A 22,026-nucleotide genomic window follows, 5' to 3' on the forward strand; every position below is an offset into this window, starting at 1 on the left:
TTTTATATTTCCCAAATGATGTTTAACACAGCAAGGAAATTTTCACAGTATGTCTGATAATATTTTTTCTTCTGGAGAAAGTCTTGTTTGTTTTATTTCGGCTAGAATAAAAGCAGTTTTTAATTTTTTAAAACCATTTTAAGGTCAAAATTATTAGCCCCTTTAAGCTATATATTTTTTGTATAGAAGTGTCTTGAAAAATATCTAGTCAAATATTATTTACTGTCATCATGGCAAAGATAAAATAAACCAGTTATTAGAAATGAATTATTAAAACTATTATGTTTAACTCCGTTAAACAGAAATTGGGGGGGAAATAAACAGGGTGCTAATAATTCTGACTTCAACTGCATATTATCTAAAACATATCAACAAAGTAAACATAACTTGTTCAGCTCTGAATAAATGCGAACTCTAGATGACAGTTACCTGCGGGTTCATGACTGCGCAGGACAGGTGATGCTTGAGTTTTGCCAGATTTCCCGACAGTGACGCAGAGACTGGAGACGGTGAGAGATCCTCCCATCAAGCCCCCGAACTCTCTCTCTCTCTCTACTGGATAAAACCCCCCTTTAAAAGAGCACTCGTCCCACATCAGCTGGACGGCGGAGCTGCAGTACAGTACAGTCAGGTGAAGCAGCCGAAATACAGTCAAAGCCAGAAGCTGCTCTCCATACAGCGGGTGAAAATGACCCGTGAGTCAGTAAAGAGACTCCTGCTGCTGCTGTGCATCGGCGGATCTGTCCACTGCATGCCAAAATCCGCAGGGAAAAGCAAAAGACAAACCCAGCAACAGCAAATCCACCTGGACACGGTTTACGAGGAGGCCAGGAGTTTAGCGATCCACGAAAGTAAGTTCATCGACTTATTTATATGAAGAAAACTGCAAATATTCCATAGCACGTCTGAATTTTAATGTCTGTATATGACCACAAGATAACAGTTCGCGCTTTAAGTTAGTTATATAGTCATATATTTATTGTTTTAATATTTAATTTCGTTTTTTACCGTCTCTTCAGGTGGCTGCAATGACAACGGTCGTGTATACAGGATGAACGATGAGTGGGAGCGGCCCTATATGGACAGCACTCTCAAGTGCACTTGTGAGGGAGCTTCAGGGGTCAAGTGTAGATCCAAACCTGCAGGTGAGCGCTTATGCGTTTATAATTCGTACTCGTTTATAATTATTACTAATTGTTATAGATTGTATTCATTAGGATAACGTTTAATATATGCTGTCTTGTGATGTACAGCCTATATTAAAGAGTTGTCTGGTCAACTTATGTCTGTAATATGAAGCCTTATTGAACCCTTATAACGTATTCAAGTTTTTGTACATGACAGAATGTCTCATATCAATATCCATGTAAACCTTTTTGGCAATAAATCAGTTAATAAATCAATTTGCTGTAATTAAAGAAGATTGTACACAGCACCTTTTATGCTTTGCAAAATTCTTCATTTATAAATGTAAATTCTTTTTTTACAGTTTATTAATGAACTTGTTTTGGCTTCATCACTTAGTACTTTGTTAAATTATAAAGCTACATTCTTGACGAATTTTGAACCCGAGTATAGCCACTACACAACCCTTTGACGGTTCAAATTGTATAAAATAAACTTTTATTTATTTTGCATTATTATTACTTTCTCCTTTGTTTTGTTTGCATATTTTTCTGAACAAAAAAAAGTTATGCATATTATTTTCGCATTTTAACATCTTTATCGCATAAAATGTAGAGTGACTAATTAATACTTGTTGACTAAAACCACTTATATTGCATCTGAGCAGCTTTTTTAAATAATTTTGTGTATGTGGAAAAAAACACAGAAATTTTAAGTCAGTATTTTATAGTTTATGAAATGTATAATAACAATGTAAGAATTATGAGAATTGATAGTTAAATAATTACTTTTTGATTGCTAAAAAACAAGCCAAACGTAGGCAATGCAGCCACAGTAGTCAACGTTTGTACAACAATTTAACTACCGTATGTATGAAGCTTTTTTCAAGCAAAATAAACTAATAGCTTAAAAATTACCAGTACACACGTATAACTGGTTATATCTCTTAAAAATATAATAATTATTAGTAATAATAATTATAAAAGTTTTTAAAAGTATTTTGATGGTTTTAAAGCATTTAAAAAGTTTTATTCCCTCAAATATTTTTTTAAATTATATTTATATGTGTATCTTCTGGGTCCAAAAGATCCAAATGCATTATAGAATTTAGGCAGCTAGTTTATAAATGTAATGTTTTTTTTTACATTTTTTTTTTTACCACCTTTAGCCGAGGAGTCATGCTATGACAAATTCAACGCACGTTCCTACAGAGTCGGCGAGACCTACGAGCGACCAAAGGATAACATGATATGGGACTGTACTTGTATTGGGTCGGGCAAGGGCAAAATAAGCTGCACTATTGCAAGTAAGTAAAAGACCAAAAAAAAAATAATAATAATAATAATTAATAATAATAGCACATCAAGGTTTCTACCATTACTAAACTGATCCTTTTTTGCCTGTGTACAGATCGCTGCCATGAAGGGGGGAATTCATACAGAATCGGGGACACCTGGACACGACCACATGACACGGGAGACTACATGCTTGAATGTGTGTGCCTTGGCAATGGAAAGGGAGAGTGGACTTGTAAACCTGTCGGTGAGTCAGTGTTTATCTACAGTATTTAGCCCTAATGTGAACGTTTAATTTTCTTAAATATATTTCCCATTTCATGTTTAATGGAGAGATGATTTGTTTCCAACACATTTTTAGTAGTTTTAATAACTCATTTCTTTTGTCTTTGCCATGACGACAGTGTATATTACCTTTCTACTTATTTTGAAAGAGACCAGTTCGATACTAATTCAGCTTAAAGTGTAATGAAAAGGCTTAACTAGGATATTATGTTAAGATATTATGTTAGGATAATTAGACAAGTTAGTGGATAACTTTGGTTTGCTCAGTAGCCAATTAAAAAAAAAAAAAAAAAAAAAAAATATATATATCAATATTATTAGCCCCTTTAAAATAAATATACAGTATATAAGAAATATAACAAGATTGGATAATAAGATTGATATTAAATAGTTTTAAAAACTGCTTTTATTTTAGCCAAACATAACAGGAAAAAAATATTATAGGAAGTACAATGAAAATTTTCTTGGTCTGTTAAACATCACTTGAGAAATATTTGAAGAATAAAAATTTTACTGGAGGAATAATAAGTTGTGTTCAGCAGTATTTAGGGTTTAACATGGTAATTTAGTCAAATTTGACTCAACCTAAAATTGTAAGGCAACATGCTGCAGAGCTTTTTGAGTTGACTCAACTTAAATCGAGTAGATAAGGAATAAAGTACGTCGAATAAAGTGTAGTACTTGAGTCAACAAAAAAAGCTGTGCAGCCATTTGTCTTATGACTTTAAGTTGTCAACTTTTTTTTTAAGTGTAGTAATTCACTCATCACACATGCACCATGCACCAAAACTTGCATTTTAAGTAATTTCAACAATCATACATTAGTTGACCCAACAATTGTTTAAACAACTTATTTTACTAGTCCAGACGGCTTTGTCATTTTTTTTTGTCCAGCTAACTAACAAATACTCATGAAGCCAACATTTCACTAGTTATATTTTTTTATATTGTACTATTTGTTGGTTCTTTGGTTTGTTTATTTGTTGCTTGGTTGGGATTGGTTATGCCCACTAATATGAAGCTGCACACACGTGACTCTGTTTTTGGAAATTTGGCATGCCACACCCAAGTGGAAAGAACGAGATGCTAAATTTACTGTATCTTCACAGCGGAGCGTTGCTATGATGACTCACTGGGATCTTCATATGTGGTTGGTCAGACATGGCAGAAACCCTATCAAGGTTGGATGATCGTGGACTGCACATGTTTGGGAGAGGGCAACGGACGCATCACCTGTACCTCCAGAAGTAAGTGCATGTCTTTACTTAACATTATTTGTGACGGACTTCTTTGTTGCTTAGGAGATGTCCTGTACAGTATTTCTTCCAAAGCACTTCACTTTCCTATTTCTCTTTCATGACTTTGTAGCTATTTGCACAACACACCCTTATTAAAACAAAGTTGCAAGCTTCCTATGGCTGGATGGGAGTATGCACATGGAAAATTACAACACGCACTTTCCAGGGCTATTGAAGTTAACGTCTTGAGTGAGAGGAAGCCAAGTGTGTGAACAAACACCATTAGGATCTCAGCTTCCTTCAACTGTTCTGCCTTCAAAGTGTTAGCCAGCACTTCATTATGGTCATAAATAAAGACACCCTACTGAAGTGTGATGTTTGGGAAACACTCCCAAACATCACACTTCAGTAGGGTGTCTTTATTTAAGCGTGACCAGTTAAGTTAGAGTGGGATTAATGGAAGTGAAAGTATTTTAATGAAAAGGCTTGACTACATGCTGGATGCATTTCATTTGTCTTCTCCAGACCGCTGTAATGACCAGGACACCAGAACCTCATACCGTATTGGTGAAACCTGGAGCAAAATTGACTCCAGTGGAAACACTCTGCAGTGTCTTTGCACAGGGAACGGTCGTGGAGAATGGAAGTGTGACAGACATGCTGCTTCCCATGTAATCCCTGCCATTGGTAAGTGTATGATATCAGCTGTCAGATAGCAATAGATGGAAATAACTTAGAGCTGCAATGCATTACTTCATTCCAGTTCTCCCTGTTTTTGTTTGTTAATTTAAATACAATGTGCTCCTGCTCAACCCAATACAAAACAATAATAATATTTGTAAGGTTTTAGGTCCCTGCACTGAGTAGTTAAATAAAATGACTATCATGTTGGTCCCCATATAACTAAAACTTCCTGTAAGGGAATTTTCCTGGTTTCTTTTCAAGCATGAGTAGAGACTCTGAAACGGCGTAAGCTGTCCGTCATCATTTAAGTACAATATTCAATGACATCAACAACTGAAAGATGGAAGATATCACAAACCATTTATTGTTATCCATAAAAGTGGAGTAACTGGAGAACTGTGTTTACAAATCTTTAAAATTTCATATGGCATGCATCCACAAAATCAACATACACTTACATCATTGGTAGTTCCTACTCTGCTGGGTTAACCCCTACTCCAAAGTAGAAGGTAAATTGGTCCCGTCAGAAGGGGTTACTTTAACTAAAACTGTTCCCTCTGGTGCATGTACAGCACAGCAGTGCATATACAAGCTGAACAGTGTTGAGACAGTGGTCCGCTTTACTGCACGTGTCAAACTTATCCATCCACACTTATTCAGGAGTTTTGGTAGATGCGTAATATCCATTATAATATTCTTTTAATAACTTCCATTCAATTTCCAAATTTTCCTCAACAATATTTATTCCTACAAGGGATACTTACTTACTCCCTGGGTTTTCATTTACAGTATATCGAAGCTGATTTTTAGCCGCACCATGTTGGTGTTTCGTAACATCTAGTTTTTATCAGGTGGGTTGTCAGTCCAACGTTCAACGCCCAACCTGGAGGACCATGACATACACACATACACAACGGACAATTTAGCTCACCCAATTCACCTACAACATAAGTCTTTGAACCCGGAGGAAACCCCACGAGAACACGGGGAGAACATGCAAACTCCACACAGAAATGCCAACTGACCCAGCCTGGGCTCAAACCAGCGACCTTCTTGCTGTGAGGTGACAGTGCTACACACTGCGACCCTGTGTCGCCGCCTTCAAGGGACATTGGGTTTTAATTTGCCGTATACTCAGGCAGCCCATATCTATTGTCTTTTTGATAGGTACTGGATCTACCGTGACTCAAAGAGTTACACCAGTGATGAACCAGGTCAACGTCCTGAATGAACTTATTGAGGAGGGCAACTGCAAAACCGATTCTGGGGTGCCCTATTACAATGGCATGAGCTGGATCAGAACTCAGGGCAGCAAGGAGATGCTGTGCACTTGTGTTGGAGGAGGAATCAGCTGCGAGGAGCAAGGTGACGTTTACTTATTCCCTGGGAATCAAACCCATGACCTTCATATAATAATTGTCATGCTCTGGTGTTTGAGCTGGTGGCAGGTCATGAACCCCCCTTCCATTTCTGATGATTTAAACACTGTGGTGCCATGAATAATGCTTTCCTCGCTTTCATTTTCACAGACGGACAGTCCCAGGTGTATGGTGGTAACTCTGGTGGACAGCCATGTGTGTTCCCCTTTGTTTTTAGCGGAAACACCCACTATTCCTGCATCTCTGAGGGTCGATCTGATGGGCAGCTTTGGTGCAGTACTACCTCTGATTATGACAGCGATGGCTTGTACTCATTCTGTACCCAGAAGAACCGTAAGTGCATCTCAGAGACAATTTAGACCAAGAAAATAAAACCTTGGTCGTAACTGTACACAAAATAAAATCACAGTGTCTTGGTCTTTTCGCCAGGGTGTAAATTAGTGGATTGAGTGTTTGTTTGCTTGTTGCTTTCTTCGGATTTTCAGTTCTTGTGACAACCCGTGGAGGAAACTCGAATGGTGCTCTGTGCCAATTCCCCTTCAAGTATAATGGACGCAACTACACAGATTGCACATCTGAGGGGCGTCGTGATAGCATGAAGTGGTGCGGTACCACTGCTGACTATGACGGAGAGCGGAAATACGGTTTCTGTCCAATGGCTGGTAAGCATGTTTTATGGCATAGATCAGCTTTTCTGCCAAGCAGTTCCCCTACAGCAGCATTGGCTGTCTACATTAAAGGACACCTATGGTGAAAAATCTACTTTTCAAGCTGTTTGGATAGACATATGTGTACGTATAGTGTATAGACTGTCATATTGGGGTGATATAAACACACCCAGTCCTTTTTTTTTCAATTTAACAACATAAAAACGGTGGACCAATTGGAGCGGTTTTCAGACCGACCACAACTTGACATAATAGTGCGGTCCTCCCCACCCGCCGAATTGATTGACAGCTGCGTATTAACATGTATCTGTAATAACGCATATAATCATATCAACAAGACAGGACGTGCGCAAAGCAACCGGGAATTAAAGGTCTGTTCAGTTTGCTAGGATCATCAATCATCATGAAATGTAATCAAGAAGAGTAATCAATGTTTGAAAACAGTGCATGTTTGTAATGAATTACAGCGATTTACTTCAGCTTTACTTCATCAGCTCAGCCGCGTGTCAAAACAATTATAAAAGAAGATGCTTCAATCCAGCTTTGTGAATGTCAAATCAGGTTTATTTTGTACATTAACACAACAGATATCCATACAGCAGTGGTGATTAACCTGTATCCTGTCATATTTGCGTGCAAAAAGAGTGCAAAGCTAAACGTCCGCGCTGTGTGTGTGTGTTTATCTGTGTGTGCGTTAACTTTTTAACAACATTGCGTGTGACTCATCGTTCCAACTCCACAACAAATGCATTAAATACTCATTGGTAAAGATCTTACTGTAGTATTTCTCACAAACGCTACGTGAGATCTGCTTCCATCATGTCTGTCCGTGGTCTGAAGCAGCCGAGGGAGGAGATTAAGGCACGCTGACAGGCACGTGCAAATGGTGGGCATGAAGGACTAGCCTTAAAGGCGCAGGACACAAAAAACTCTACCTGATGGTCAGAGCTATTAAAGAGAAACTTATAAAAGGTATAATAAAAAATCTGATGGGTGTTTTGAGCTGAAACCTTACAGACACATTCTGGAGACACAAAAGACTTATATTAAATCTGGGCTAACCTAGGTGCCCTTTAAAGGGGCAGTTCGCCCAAAAATAAAAATGACCTCACCATTTATTCTCATGTGGTTTTCAAATTGAGGTTATTTCTTTTGTTGAACATAAAAAGAGAGATTTTGAAGAATACTGGTTGCTGGCACCCATTGACTTTCATAGTTGGGAAAAAAATGACTATGGAAGTTAATTAGTGCCTACCACCAACATTTTTCAAAATATCTTCTTTTTGTGTTTAACAGAAGGAAGCATCTAAAATAGGTTTTGAACTAGTGAAGGGTAAGTAAATGATGATGGAATTTTAATTTGTGGGTGAACTATCAATTTTCTGTAAGTTATGAAGTAATTTCCTTAACAGTTAATAGAGGAAATAGTTAGTAACGGACATTATGCTGTTACTATACTGTAAAAACTGAAAGATTTCAGCCCAGACTTCACTTTATTTCAGTCAAAACACATTTATATGGTATTCATGTGCTTAATCTGCCAGTAGTGGTGTAATGGTGGGTTATTATCTTTTTAATTTACTGGTTCTTTTTAATGCATTTGGCTGAAGTCTGGTTTATAGACATTAATAGCTGTTTTGGCCTTAATTGGTCATTTATGTGCTGGTCCGTGACACTCAGTGGCCTACAAATGAGTTCTCTAGCTGTATTTAAGAGCCATTAAGGGAACTGGAGTTTTTAAGCCCATGTAATGTGCTGCTGATTTGTGGCTCCGCTGACTGGATCTATGGGGTCTGCCCTTGTCAGGGTTTTAGGCCTGGCTCTTGTCCAGACCAGACATTGTTGTTGGCTTAGTTCCAGAGAGAATGAGATCAGAATGAGCGACGGACATAACATGCATTGAAGACAGACGTCCTTGTTTTAAGTTTTTCTAATCATAAATTATATTCCTTCATCTTAATACAGCTCACGAGGAAGTCTGCACTGTTAATGATGTCATGTACCGAGTCGGTGATGAATGGGACAAGCGCCATGACACTCTTGGTCACATGATGCGCTGTACGTGCCAGGGCAATGGACGTGGAGAGTGGAACTGCATTTCTCACACACAACTCAAAGGTCATGCATGTTATAAAATACACTTTCTGTAAATGCGTCAAAGATAAGACATCACATTGTGGCGTCAAATTAGATTTACAAAAATTAAATTTAAAGCAAGTGATTTGCTCACCGTCCACTTGCTCCAAACCGTTCCTTTCTTTTATTGAACACAAAAGAGGGTATTTTGAAGAATGTATTCGTGTAATATGTATTTTTTCCTACCAAAGATGTCAATGGCTACCATTGTCCACCATTTTTCTAAATATATTCTTTTGGTATGAATCATGAAGGTTAGGAACCACTTGGAGTAAATTGTAATGTATTTTTTGGGGTGAACTATTCCTTTAACTTTTTAAATATGATATCAGATCATATTTGTTAGTGTTATTAAATAGAGTTTCTTTGGTATTTAAACTAATGTTATCCTGAATTACATTTTATGGTCACTTCTGTTAATCATTAAATTACAACATCTCTCTTAATGTTTCCCAGTACTGGGTTGCAGCTGGAAGGGCATCCGCTGTGTAAAACATATGCTGGAATAGTCGCTGTTGCGACCCCTCATAAACAAGGGACTAAGCCGAAATAAGATGAATGATTTCTATTCTGTAACTTTTTTGACATTGTCAAGTTGCTCAAATAATTCTTGCCTATTTCAGACCAGTGTGTTGTGAATGGACAGACGTACGACGTGAACGAGACTTTTGATAAGCGCCATGACCAGGGCTACATGATGAACTGCACATGCTTTGGCCAGGGTCGTGGTCGCTGGAAATGTGATGCCATTGGTAAGCCATCGCTCTCGCTTTTGTTGCCATGTTCAGTCTTTTGTCTGTTTTCCTTTTCTAACCTTTCTCTCAAAAGGTCAGAACTTCCCTTTATAAATTCCAAGTATTTAACGGTATGAATGGTCCATATTTCCTACAATTCAAATGAAACCGGCTTGATTTAAACAATAGATTTTTGTAAACACGTCAGAGTTGTAATAGAGATTTGTGTACTCAAGCCATTTTTTTTTCTTTAGATCAGTGCCAGGAGCCTGAGACCAAGGTTTTCTACCAGATTGGCCAGACATGGAATAAAGTCATCCAAGGCACCCCATACAGATGTTCCTGCTATGGTAATGGCATTGGAGAAATGGCCTGTGAGCCTCTGCAGTCTACTGGTAAGAAATCTCACAAAAAAAGACCTTTACATTAAAAAGTAAAACAAGGGCCATCTGTTGATGCCAACAGTTCTGTTCCTGCAGTTAGCCTTCTCTAACTTCACCTGATTAGGCATGTTTGTTTTCCTTTTAAAAGTCTCAAATGGTCCCTCTAAAAGAGCCATCAGTGTTTACCAATTGACAAACTCTTTGAAATCTAGCAAATGTAGATTAACCTCCATCTAACCTCTCTACAGGGGAGAACATCAACCATTTGAGGTTATACAAATAGGACATGTGTTAATGCTATTTTTGTTTTATGTAGAATATATATAGCATAATGACTAGGCTGCTATTTTCGTCACAATACTTGGCCCACTCAGAAATCTGATAAATGGCAAATACATGACATTATAAATATGTTTAAATAAATATATTAGCTAAAATGTTATATATATGTTAATATATTATATTATATATATATATTGTTATATATAAATGTTAATATACGGTATATGGTCATATATGAACACACACACACACATATATTTGAACATATACTGTATGTACAAATTTGTAATTCCAGTGGTTGAAAAATATATACAGTAAGTGGTAATAATTAAAAATGTATGTATGTGTGTGTGAGTGCGTGCGTGCGTGCATGCATGCATGCGTGTGTGTGTGTGTGTGTGTGAGAAAACCGGCAACATCCCGCTCTCCTTCGTGAAGTCAATACGGAAGTAACTGAAACTGCAATTCATCGACTGGCCATTGGGGGCTGGCTCCAGGAACTCCAGATATTCACTGACCGCAATGCTAAATTGGCCATTTTTACTGCTGATAAAAACATGTTTACAGCCTGGCACAAAAGATGGCTTTTGTGCACATGGCTAATATTACCTTTCATGAGAACTGTGAGGGAGTGAATATTTTTATTACTCATCCATTTCATTTATATTAATAATTAATAATCTGCATAATTAAGGGCGTGGCCACTTGAGTGTCAGCTAAGTCTCTCTGCTTGCTTCTAGTTGCCTCCATTTCTCAGGTGAATGACATTCTTATTACTTATATCTATAAATGTATTTGTTTTACTTAAGATAATTTATAATTTTCTTTAGAACTTGAATGCACTCCAAAATCTGGCGGATTGATTAGCTGTAGGCTATCTGAAACGTTGTCATACAGTTTTATGGCCGGATTTCATAAAAAGCCTTGCATTTACTAACACATACTATATTTGTAGTATTTGGACGCAATTTGCGTTTTCCTCCTGTAGAAAAACATCATAAGAACAATGCTTATTGGCTCAATGTATTACAACATTGTTTTTAAAAGACTAAACACTTTATTGATATAGTACACAGCCAAGCACATGTGGTCAGAACACAAACAAGTCCCAAGTATCAAGCGGTTCTCCCAAAGAAAATCGTGTCTAAGCAAAATGTTAGCAGGCATCTGTAGCTCCGCTCACACTCCGCCTCTTTGTCCTTTTTTGGTAACCCCCGGACAGTGTGATGACACTCGAACAAAATGGCGATGGTTGGCCACGAACACTTGTAGACTCATTTGCACTCTTCAGAAAGCTATGGGTAGGGCCAGACGGAATCTGCTGACATTTTTTGCTGTTTCTGTGGAGAATTTTGTTAAAAAATCTGCAGATTTATGTGGAATTATTTTGGGAGTATCGCAACTAAAAACTTAATACATGAAATGAAAAATAATAGTTTTTTTTAACGTTTATTTAATGTTACAATGCAAATTTATCTAGATCCACTTGTTTGGTAAACAAAGCAAGACGCTCATATCATTTATCTACTAAAAGACAGAATATATGACTTTACAAACTGTATTGTAAATAAATCAAACGAACACTTTCTTATTAGTCAATGATATTACTGAAATTAATTAAAAATCTGAATAAATAAAAATTTACACACATTTACATAAATAGACTCAATGATGGGCTAAAAATCTGCGGAAATCTGCGGATTTCTGCGTGCACAGATTCCATGTGGGCCTACCTATTGGTGACGTCACGGATACTACGTCCATATCTTTTACAGTCTATGGTGAAATCCAATTGTATGTCATTTGTAATTTGCATATATTTTCATGTATCAGATTTCTATATGGGGGCTTTTGGTCTACATAAAGGTTGTCCATACAACATATGCTCTACTTTATAGATCCCATCTTCTGAATCGATAGCTTTGTACTATAGAAATACTGCCTTTGAACAATGGTAGAGTCTTTGAAAAGTTTTATTTTAGACTATGCTAACAGCAAACTTGCAAAATACCAAATGTGTTTGTCAAACAGCATTTATAGCTTTTAATCCCATGCGGTTGCAACTCTTTGCAACCAAATGGCATGTAGGAGTAGCTATAAGCACTGTAATACAGGTTGCCATTTGTTAGCTGTTGGTCTTTTTTGTGGAAAGTGTGAGCAGTATTTTTATGACCTTCACAGAGCCTAAAGAGGAACAGCCACACTTCTGTATGTGCTCGGACCATCTGCAGATGATTGTTTTTAGCACTGTCAATTGAAAGATCATGCTTTTGAAGGGCCACTGTAAATTTGTATTTGGGTTACCATCTTCTTGCTTTGTATAAGTTTGGTTTGACAGGATTTGGTTGATGCATTTTCTGCCAGAAGTGAGCGGGACGCAAGGATTGTTCAAAATGACCTCAGCGTTTTGAATTGCATGCAGATGTTAACCAAAACTCTATGAAGGCATGGGGATAATAAAGGGTAAAGTGGGTGCAGAATGTTATGGTCGAGTGTGATTTTTAACACCGCACCCATCCAATCATTCTGCATACAGTTTAACACCCCTCACTTCAGAAACGGGGTAATTTTGCTCCATTTTCAGACATCTGGCCAGACATCAGATTCGAATGTCTTATTCAAACTAATGTGAAACAGACCTTTTCCTTTGCTTCACAGGGAATTAGTCACCTGTTGAGTGTCATGTGTCATATTGAATACAGTTGCATAGTAAATATGAAGTTAGCCAATCTGTCAGTTAACAATCATTCATTTTGATCCTCCTTCTCAAAGCTCCTGTTCGGGTGATCATCACTGAAGCTGCAAATCAGCCCAATTCCCATCCAATTCAATGGAACGCTCCTCCATCTGCCCACATTACGCAATACATCCTGAAGTGGAGAGTCGTAAGTCTTTTTTGTTTTGTGTTTTCAGAGGAGATATTTTATGTCAGTAGAAGAGAGCACAGAAGCATCGATTTTTATCCAGATTCCTGGAACGAGAGACATTTTGTCCCTTCAGAGCATGTTTGTGTACCTCCCTCAAAAAGAGATGATCGCTTATGCTAAAAGCACAGGATGAGATTTCATCACACACAAACAAGCCACAGTCCTTGAACCTAAAAACACACATTTACTCTTTACTCTGACACCATGAAACAGACTTCAGTGGAAAGTTGCTAAATTGTGCAATTATTATTATTATTATTATTATTTTATTTTTATATTGGCGTTGGGTGTAAGAAATTTAAACTGAAATTCTGGCAAGTGTTTTTTTTTCTTATTTCCATAGCTTTTTGTATTAAAACATGGCAGTAATCTTCCTTTCACATTTCCATAGTATTTATATTTTTTAGTATATGAGTATTTTTATGAAAAATAGTTACGCAAAACTCTGCTAACTCGTTACCCTGATTTAATTAGTTGTTAGCTCATCTAACTTTTCATTAGTATAATTGTAACCATATATATATATATATATATATATATATATATATATATATATATATATATATATATATATATATATATAATGTATTTGCAAAGTTTCAAGTCAATTCCCCAATTCACATACAGTGTCTCGTCTCTAAAATGACCATGTGAATGCTAAAAGAACCAGAACTAACTGTGTCAGTTTCTTTATTTGGTTTAGATCAAGAGTGCTGAAACTCAGGCCGGTGTACTGCAGATTTTAACTTCAAACTCAATTAAACACACCTGGATCAGCTAATCAAGCTCTACCTAGGTATACTAGAAACTTCCAGGGAGCAATGTTGAGGCAAGTTAGAGCTAAACTCTGCAGGACATCGGCCCTCCAGGACTGAGTTTGGGCACCCCTGGTCTAGATCAAACAAACCAAAGTAACCTAACTACTAATGTGAACACACACTTAAGCACTATATTTTTTAAGCTTGTAAATACTTCCTTTTGACAGAAAAATACACGCACACCATGGAAGGAGGTCACCATTCCTGGCCACATCAACTCCTACACCATTTCAGGCCTCAAAGCAGGTTTGACATATGAAGGCCAGTTGATCAGCATTCTGCGCTACGGACCAAGAGAGGTTACTCGGTTTGACTTCACCACCACATATGGCTCTCGTATGTAGATTTTTGTATTATCTTTACTCCTTTTTCTTCAGTAATTTCCAAAACAAATAAATAACTTCAAACTAATTCCTGTTCTTCAGTGGCCAAAGCAGAGGGTGAGACCACCCTGCCTCCACAAGTAGTGGACACCTCAGAGTCTGTTACTGAAATTACATCCAACAGTTTTGTCATCTCCTGGGTTTCTGCATCTGACACAGTGTCTGGATTTAGAGTTGAATATGAACTCTCAGAGGAAGGAGCTCAGAAACGTGTGCTTGGTGAGTATAATTGAAGATATTCCATTGATAACAAAATGAATAGGATAAATATAAATACTCAACAACAACAACAAAGATGGCAACTAGCTGTCTGCAGCTTTCACATGGTCAACCATTGTAGCCCAGTAGAATTGTGCCCAGTTAGTACCTGGATGGGATACTACATGGGAAAACTAGATTGCTGCCAGAAGAGGTGCTAGTGAGGCTAGAAGGGGTGCTCACTCTGTGGATCCTATTGTCCCAGTATAGTGCTGGGAGACTACGCTGTCAGTCTGCCTTCCTTTGAAGGTCCTGATTCTCTGTTGTACTCCCTGGATGTCCTTCGAAAAGAGTAGGAGTGTGTCCCTGGTATCCTGGACAACTTGCCCACTGGCCTCTGTCCATCATGGCCTCTTAAGAAGGCACACTATGGTGGTTGCTGATATCTCCCAAAAAAAAATCTGTAAAGTGCTTTGAGTCCCCAGAAAAGTGCTATATAAATGCAACAAAATATTATTAAATCAGCAAGATGGCTGTGAGACATTCCTTGCTCTAGAAATGGTCCAGTTTTTAATTTTGGCAAAATAATCACTTTTGTGGTGTCATTGTTGTCAGATTAAAATCAATCAAATGTAGTTTGATTTGTGCCAGTATGTTAAAAAAAAAGAGGTTACATCCTTTTCTTACGAAAAAAGGTGGCATTTAACATACTGTATAATTTCTCAATTTGTCCTTATTGCGCAGACCTCCCAAGAACAACAACATCAGTGAACATTCAGGATCTTCTGCCTGGCCGTAGGTACAATGTTGATGTTTATGAAGTCAATCCAGAAGGAGATACAAAACTCATCCTGACTACAACTCAAACCACTGGTAAGATCACTGTATGAAGTGTCTTAATCAACCTTTTTGATTGTTCAAAGGGAAATGTACTTCATTTTTTTAAAGATTTACATTTTAACCAGCCGTCAGATTGTGGATTCAAATGAATCTCCTGTCTATTCACAGCACCCGATGCTCCAACTAATCACGAGGTCTCAAATGTCCAGGAGACCTCCATTGTGATCAGATGGTCCAAACCCAAAGCCCCCATTACTGGTACAAGATTTGCATACCAGCATTTGGGAATTAAGAATGTCTTATAAAGTTGTCTTTTTAGCATATCTCCAATTAATGTTCTGGAATGTGTCTTTTTTTTCAGGCTATCGTGTGGTGTACACACCCTCAGTCGAGGGCAGCAGCACTGAGCTCATCCTCCCCGAGACTCAAACATCGGTGACACTGGGTGACCTACGACCTGGCCTGTCATACAACATAAGTATTTACTCAGTGGAAGACAACTTGGAGAGCAAACCTTTGGTCCTGCAGGCCAGCACAGCAGGAGAGCAACAGCCTGGTGAGAGCTCCTTTTATGGAGAAAAGATTTTTCATTTTTATAGCTTTCTGCTCAGTTTCAGCTAGCCTGTTTGTCTAAATATTCTCCACTCACACGTCCCTAGTATTTTATCTCTGCATTAAGTTCAAAGAGCTTTATTAAGAGACTTTCACTCACTTTTCTCAAAGCTGGTAAAAGTGCCCCAGTTTCTCACTCGCATGTAAAGATGTCTGTTCACAGTGAGAGCTGGCACTAGCAAATGTCTGAGCTGGGAGATTTACAGCTTACTCAGGGCCAAAATAACCTTATAAGGATAACTAAGTTCCGAGTGTGTCTTTGGGAACTGTGAAGTGGTTTCTTCCTTGAATGATCTTGTTTTCCCTCTTGAAGCTCATTCTCCATACTATTTTTGAACAGTGCAAAAGCATACAGTGAAGATTTAGATTTTCCAGATTCAATTAATATTTGTTGGATGAAATAAGCATCACTATTTATCTTGCTATGGTTAGGGATTTTTAACAGACCCTTAACCCAAGGTATACAAGTCCTAACACCGCTATAAATTTTATGTTTCCAGAATGTTCTCAGGACATCACCTAGTAAAGTTTCCTGAATGTTCTTTAAAGAGTTGGTGAACATTCTGGATTCTGGAATACGTTGAATTTGGAAAAGTAGAGTGCTAAAAGATTGCCATTTTTGTTTTCCATCTTATCAACAGAGGAAATCCAAGCTCCCACAGACCTTCAGTTTTATGAGGTTACCGATGTCAAGATCACCATCACCTGGACTGGTCCTCCTAATGAGGTCTCAGGATACCGTGTGACTTTTGCACCCGTAAGCACGGACGGCCGGGCCCAGAGACCCCTTCACCTTCCGGTGACACACAATGCTTATGCTGAGCTCATGCGTCTGCAGCCTGGCACACTCTACCGTTTCCATATTTATGCAGTCAGCGGAGGAGTGGAGAGTGAACCTCTGGTCGGGGAGAAATCTACAAGTGAGTGCTCAAGTTTTCCAAAAGATCTCACATTTCGTTTTAATTATGTCTATATCGTCACAACATTCTCCTTCCTCAGAGCCTGATGCCCCTACTGACATGCGCTTTACTGACATCACTGATGACAGCGCACTGGTCATCTGGTCTGTCCCCAGAGCACAGGTCACAGGTTATCGTCTCTTCATCAGCATCGGCAGCTCCAGCCCCAAACAGCTGAGAATTCCTGGCCACGAGTCTCAATACAAGCTCACCAACCTTCAGCCTGACGCCGAGTATAGAGTCACCCTGCACTCAGAGCAAGGAAACACTCTTAGCGAAGGAATTACTGATACTTTCAGAACAAGTGCGTAGTAGTGCGCAGTAATGTTCTCCTGTGCCCTTAGAGATGTGATTTCAATTTTACTCTCATTTGCTTGTTTTTCAGCTCAGCCCACGGGTAATGCTCCTCGATTTAGCACTGAAGTCACTGACACTGCTATCATCGTCACCTGGATCCCTGTTAAACAATTCAGTTACAGGGTATGTAAAAGCTTTATGTACAATTTGTTAGTTGACAAATCTATGGCTTGGAACTATACTCTTATTTGGGTATAATACGCAAGGAACTTTGCTGCTGTACTATGCCTGTAGCAGGTGGAATCATATTATGTATGTGTAAGTCTAAGGCTAGGTACTGGGAAATAGTTTTAGGTTGATTTTAACATAATTGCACAAAGTGAAGCTTGTGGGTTTTCTGTAAGGGAGGTGAAAAGCATGCAACTACATTGTAAATATTAGTATATATTTTGTTACAATTCAACTTTGACTACTTGTCTTAAGAATATATGTTGTTTTCTCAGATGTCTGTGAGGCCTAGCCAAAGTGGTGAAACTCCCAGAGATGAGACTTCTGACACAGGCCGGATTTACATTTCTGGATTGACTCCAGGATTGGAGTACATCTACAGCTTGCAACCCTTGTTCAATGACCGAAAACATGGCAGCCCTATCACAAACAAAGTTGTCACATGTAAGCTACTGAGAGTCTAATTTAAACCAGTCCTACTTTTGCCTGAATCTAAAGGTAGTTTATTTCTTGCTACAAAGACTGAGGTCTAGTAGATACAGGGATATGCTCTATTACAAGATATCAAATTAACTGCTATTCAGGAATAATACTGGACTTCATTCCTCTTTGCTTTTTCACATTAGCCTTATCCCCACCAACTGATCTAAATGTGGTGCCTAACTCAGTCAACGGTGAACTCAATGTCAGATGGAGAGGCACCAAAAGTCCAGGTAAATATTGACTGTACACCCACTTCTTATCCTCGTTCACCCTTGATTTGAAGCAATGTGGTGGACCTTGGCCATATGTGTAGGCTGTGTGTATATGTGACCATTTGATAATACAAAATTATATCTCCGTGATTCATTGGGATTATTATTTTCTTCCACAACATTTCCTTGCAATACTTCTATGCAATATTCCCTTTCTCACCTCAGGTATCACTGGCTACAGAGTGACAGGCACACCAATCAATGGGCAGCGTGGCGTTAGTCTAGAGGAGTCTGTACGAGGGGATGAAACCTCATGCATTCTGGAGAACCTGAGTCCTGGTGTTGAATACAATATCAGTGTCTACACTGTAAAAAACCACCTGGAGAGTGAGCCGATCTCAACTTCTGTTACGCAAGGTAAGATCCCATCAATAGTCAACATGTACAGTAACAACAGAAATAAAAGGTAAGCTTGAGCCATGCTCTGCTGGATCAAAACCATCATAATTGATCCAGAGAATCACCTGATTATCATAGATTCACAGATTTAATTGGTCACACTTTATTTTGATCGTACGTTTGTTGAATTTAAGTTATTGTATCTACATGCCAACTAGTTCTCATTAGATTATTAGACTCTTATGTTGGGTTTAGGGTTAGTTTAAGTTGACATGTACTTGCTAAATTTCTTATAGTCAGTTAAATGTCTGTTGAAGGAGCAATATCAACAGCTATTAAGCAGACAGTCTACTAATACTCAAATGGACCATCAAAATAAAGTGTTACCATTTAATTCAACCTCTCAAGACATCCATACAAGAAAGATGTCTTTTGTAAAAGGGTGTTCACATGGACAGCAATTTGGCAATTCCTTTTTTTTTTTTTATGTGCTTCAGATCATGAATGAAGCCACCTGGTATCAGAGTTGTCAGAATTGTCATGGTAAATCTTTTGTATTCTGTTTATGGTTCAGCGCCTATGAGTAGACTACAAAGAATTGACAATTAAATGGCAACTGGCAAGTAAAACTATCATAAAGATATATATATATATATAGTATCAAGTATTAAGCCTAACCCGGAAATTACGTCATGTGATGGAGATAATAACTTGCCTATTGTCAAATAAAAGGGCACAAAGTCTATTCAAAAAGCCCAAACACACAATAAATGGAAACACAAAGCACCTCTCACCAGGCATTGTGCTATTTCTACAACATGTTATGTGGCCAACATATTCTGTCCAACAGTTTGTGCCACTCATCACAGCCTATGCCATAGGTGTCAAAGTCAATTCCTTGAGGGGCGCAGCTTTGCAGTTTTGCTCCAACCCTGATCAAACACAGCTGACCCAACTTATGAAGGTGTTCATGACTCTTTTGAACACATCAATTATTTGGATCAGCTGTGTTTAATAGGGTCAGAGCAAAACTGTGCAGAGCTGCGGCCCTTCAGGAATTGACTTTGAGACCTATGGTCTACGCTGTACCCACACTACCACATATTACTGCTTCTGCTCTGGTTAGATACTGTCAATCCAGTCACACACTTTGGTTTTTGCTGTTGTTTAATCATTTTACACATCATGGAAATAATTGTGTAATTCTCAACAAGCATGGCTGCTTCATTTATGATGTTAATTGTTTGAAAATATCCATTGCATTTGATTTTCTAAAAAAGTTTGAGCTTGACATGGTGCATGTTTTCTGATGATCAGTTAGCTATTAGCATTGATGGCATGAGAACTTTAATTGCTGCTTGTCCTAATTAGTCACTGCTACTGCTTCTGTGTCTTGTCTTTTCTCTCTTACCCCTGAATGCAACTTTGTATACCAATTAAAGATGTGCCCAAGGTGGGTGATCTCAGCTTTGTTGATTTTACGGACACCACAATCGGAATTAGATGGACCCTGCTAAATTACCAAGCAGTTACTGGATACCATATTACAGTTGTTACGTCCGGCCAGAATTTTCCCATCTTCGAGGATGTGGTGAACTCCTCTGTCAACTATTATACCATTCGTGGACTGGAGCCAGGCATCAATTATGACATCAGTGTATCCACCATTACAGATGAGGCGGAGAGCATGCCCTCAGTGATCACACAGCAGACCCAAACTGGTGATTTATTCCAAATAGGTTTCATATTACATTTTGAAGGATAGAACCCTCATCCCCCAACCAATCCTTCGCTCAGCCCACTTTCCTACATCAGAATATTGATGAATTTCTAGGAGTGTCTTTGTATTTGCATTCTTGAGGAATGCACTATGATAACTTCCATTAGGAGGGGTATCATATTGTTTGTATTTTACTTTTGTGCTAGTAAAAAAACAAAAGGTTAAATAGCTTTTCTTATCAAATATTAGTTGAAATTTAATTTTTTTTTAACTAAATCTAATCTTTGCTGACAAATTTTTCAACAAATTTGGATGTTTTGTTTAGCTGTTCCAGCCCCCACAAACCTGTACATTTCTGAGGTGGGTGCAGACAGCATGCATGTGTCATGGACCGCACCTTCTGTTCAGCCATCTGAAATTAGTCGCTTTGTCATCCGCTACCATCCAACAAATAATGACGATGACACTCAGGAAGTCAACGTTGGAGGTGGCACCACTAGCTTTGTCCTTCAGAGTAAGTTTACTAATTACCTAATTCAAGCTTCTATATTTTACTCCAAGGAATATTGATTTTACCTGCTGTTTCTCATTTTTCTCGATTTAGACTTGTTGCCAAATACAGAGTATCTGGTGAAAGTGGTGTGCGTCTATGATGACAGAGAGAGTGAACCTGTAACTGGTATCCAGAAAACAAGTAGGTATTCGGATTTAAGAAATGGCTTTAAGGGTGCTTTCACACTTAGTTCGATTGCCTGGATCGTACCCAAGCTCGATTGTCACCTTGCCACCTTTTCGGTTGGTTTGTGTTCACACTGAATTTTTTCCTTGTGAACGCCGGTACGCTTGCGCCATCAAGCCGCTGTTGTGTGTACGACTGTTGCTACTGTAGGTGACAGACACAAAAGCAAAGCGCCAAAATGGAAAGATACTGCACATCGTGGTTGTTTTGCTTTTACAAAACTTTTGGTTTTGGACATACAAAAAGCGACTCGCATCCATCTGCCGCAAAAAAATTATAACCGTTTAGAACATAGCCTGATGTCTGCAGAATCTGACAAGCTATCAATGTGATTGCCCTGGCTCAGTCCCGCTTGTCACCAAGGTACAGTACGTGATACACAGACACACACACAAATGAACATTATGAAAATCATAGTTTGTTGTACTCTTGGCAGTTCACTTCCGTTATTTGGTTTGATTGCTGTCATACCAGAAGTGAACTGTACCAGAGTTCGCACGAACCGTACCCCAGACCATCTCTTTTAGGCAGACTTGGGTACTACTCGTGGGTGTGCATCAGAGTTCAGAAGACACGTTCACACTAGCTAAACGTACCGTACTCTGACGTCAAACGAACCTGGGTGCAGACCAAAAGTGCTAGTGTGAAAACCCCCTTTCCTTTTCCTGATCACTATCTGTGAGTTTCCCCAATTTAATTTATCCCCCTCACCCACACAGAACTGGACTCTCCGACAAATCTGGACTTCTCTGATGTCTCCACTAATTCATTTACCGTGCACTGGATGGCCCCACGTGCAGTGATTACCGGTTACCGCCTACGTTATCAACCAACAAGTGGTGGGCGTGCTAAAGATGAGAGACTTCCACCAACAAGAAACTACTTCACGCTGGTGAACCTGGCCCCTGAGACAGAGTACACCGTTCATATTTATGCCGTCAGCAGCACTATAGAAAGTCTGCCACTTACTGGAACACAAGCAACTGGTGAGAAGTCAGGAAT

General features: G+C 38.6%; 1 protein-coding gene across 3 annotated transcripts in view; it reads left to right on the forward strand.

The window, feature by feature from the left end:
* The first annotated feature begins 586 nt into the window (after positions 1-586).
* Positions 587-22,026, forward strand: part of fn1b (fibronectin 1b) — a 29,477-nt gene continuing 8,037 nt past the window's right edge. For 2 of the 3 annotated variants that reach the window (XM_056463138.1, XM_056463154.1), the window contains exons 1-28: positions 587-851; positions 1,020-1,145; positions 2,294-2,431; positions 2,536-2,667; positions 3,815-3,952; positions 4,469-4,630; positions 5,795-5,992; positions 6,157-6,339; positions 6,492-6,668; positions 8,640-8,792; positions 9,434-9,562; positions 9,799-9,939; positions 12,982-13,094; positions 14,122-14,290; positions 14,380-14,556; positions 15,280-15,408; positions 15,544-15,633; positions 15,737-15,931; positions 16,629-16,907; positions 16,987-17,250; positions 17,332-17,426; positions 17,747-17,915; positions 18,098-18,184; positions 18,392-18,583; positions 20,008-20,286; positions 20,611-20,799; positions 20,890-20,979; positions 21,744-22,010. In XM_056463138.1, coding sequence (XP_056319113.1) covers positions 689-851; positions 1,020-1,145; positions 2,294-2,431; positions 2,536-2,667; positions 3,815-3,952; positions 4,469-4,630; positions 5,795-5,992; positions 6,157-6,339; positions 6,492-6,668; positions 8,640-8,792; positions 9,434-9,562; positions 9,799-9,939; positions 12,982-13,094; positions 14,122-14,290; positions 14,380-14,556; positions 15,280-15,408; positions 15,544-15,633; positions 15,737-15,931; positions 16,629-16,907; positions 16,987-17,250; positions 17,332-17,426; positions 17,747-17,915; positions 18,098-18,184; positions 18,392-18,583; positions 20,008-20,286; positions 20,611-20,799; positions 20,890-20,979; positions 21,744-22,010 — 4,624 coding nt within the window. In that variant the 5' untranslated portion in view covers positions 587-688. The remainder of the gene's footprint in view (positions 852-1,019; positions 1,146-2,293; positions 2,432-2,535; positions 2,668-3,814; positions 3,953-4,468; positions 4,631-5,794; positions 5,993-6,156; positions 6,340-6,491; positions 6,669-8,639; positions 8,793-9,433; positions 9,563-9,798; positions 9,940-12,981; positions 13,095-14,121; positions 14,291-14,379; positions 14,557-15,279; positions 15,409-15,543; positions 15,634-15,736; positions 15,932-16,628; positions 16,908-16,986; positions 17,251-17,331; positions 17,427-17,746; positions 17,916-18,097; positions 18,185-18,391; positions 18,584-20,007; positions 20,287-20,610; positions 20,800-20,889; positions 20,980-21,743; positions 22,011-22,026) is intronic. The other variant, XM_056463147.1, reaches the window with a different exon arrangement.

Source organism: Danio aesculapii, chromosome 1 (genome assembly GCF_903798145.1).
Source record: "Danio aesculapii chromosome 1, fDanAes4.1, whole genome shotgun sequence".
Lineage (NCBI taxonomy): Eukaryota > Metazoa > Chordata > Actinopteri > Cypriniformes > Danionidae > Danio > Danio aesculapii.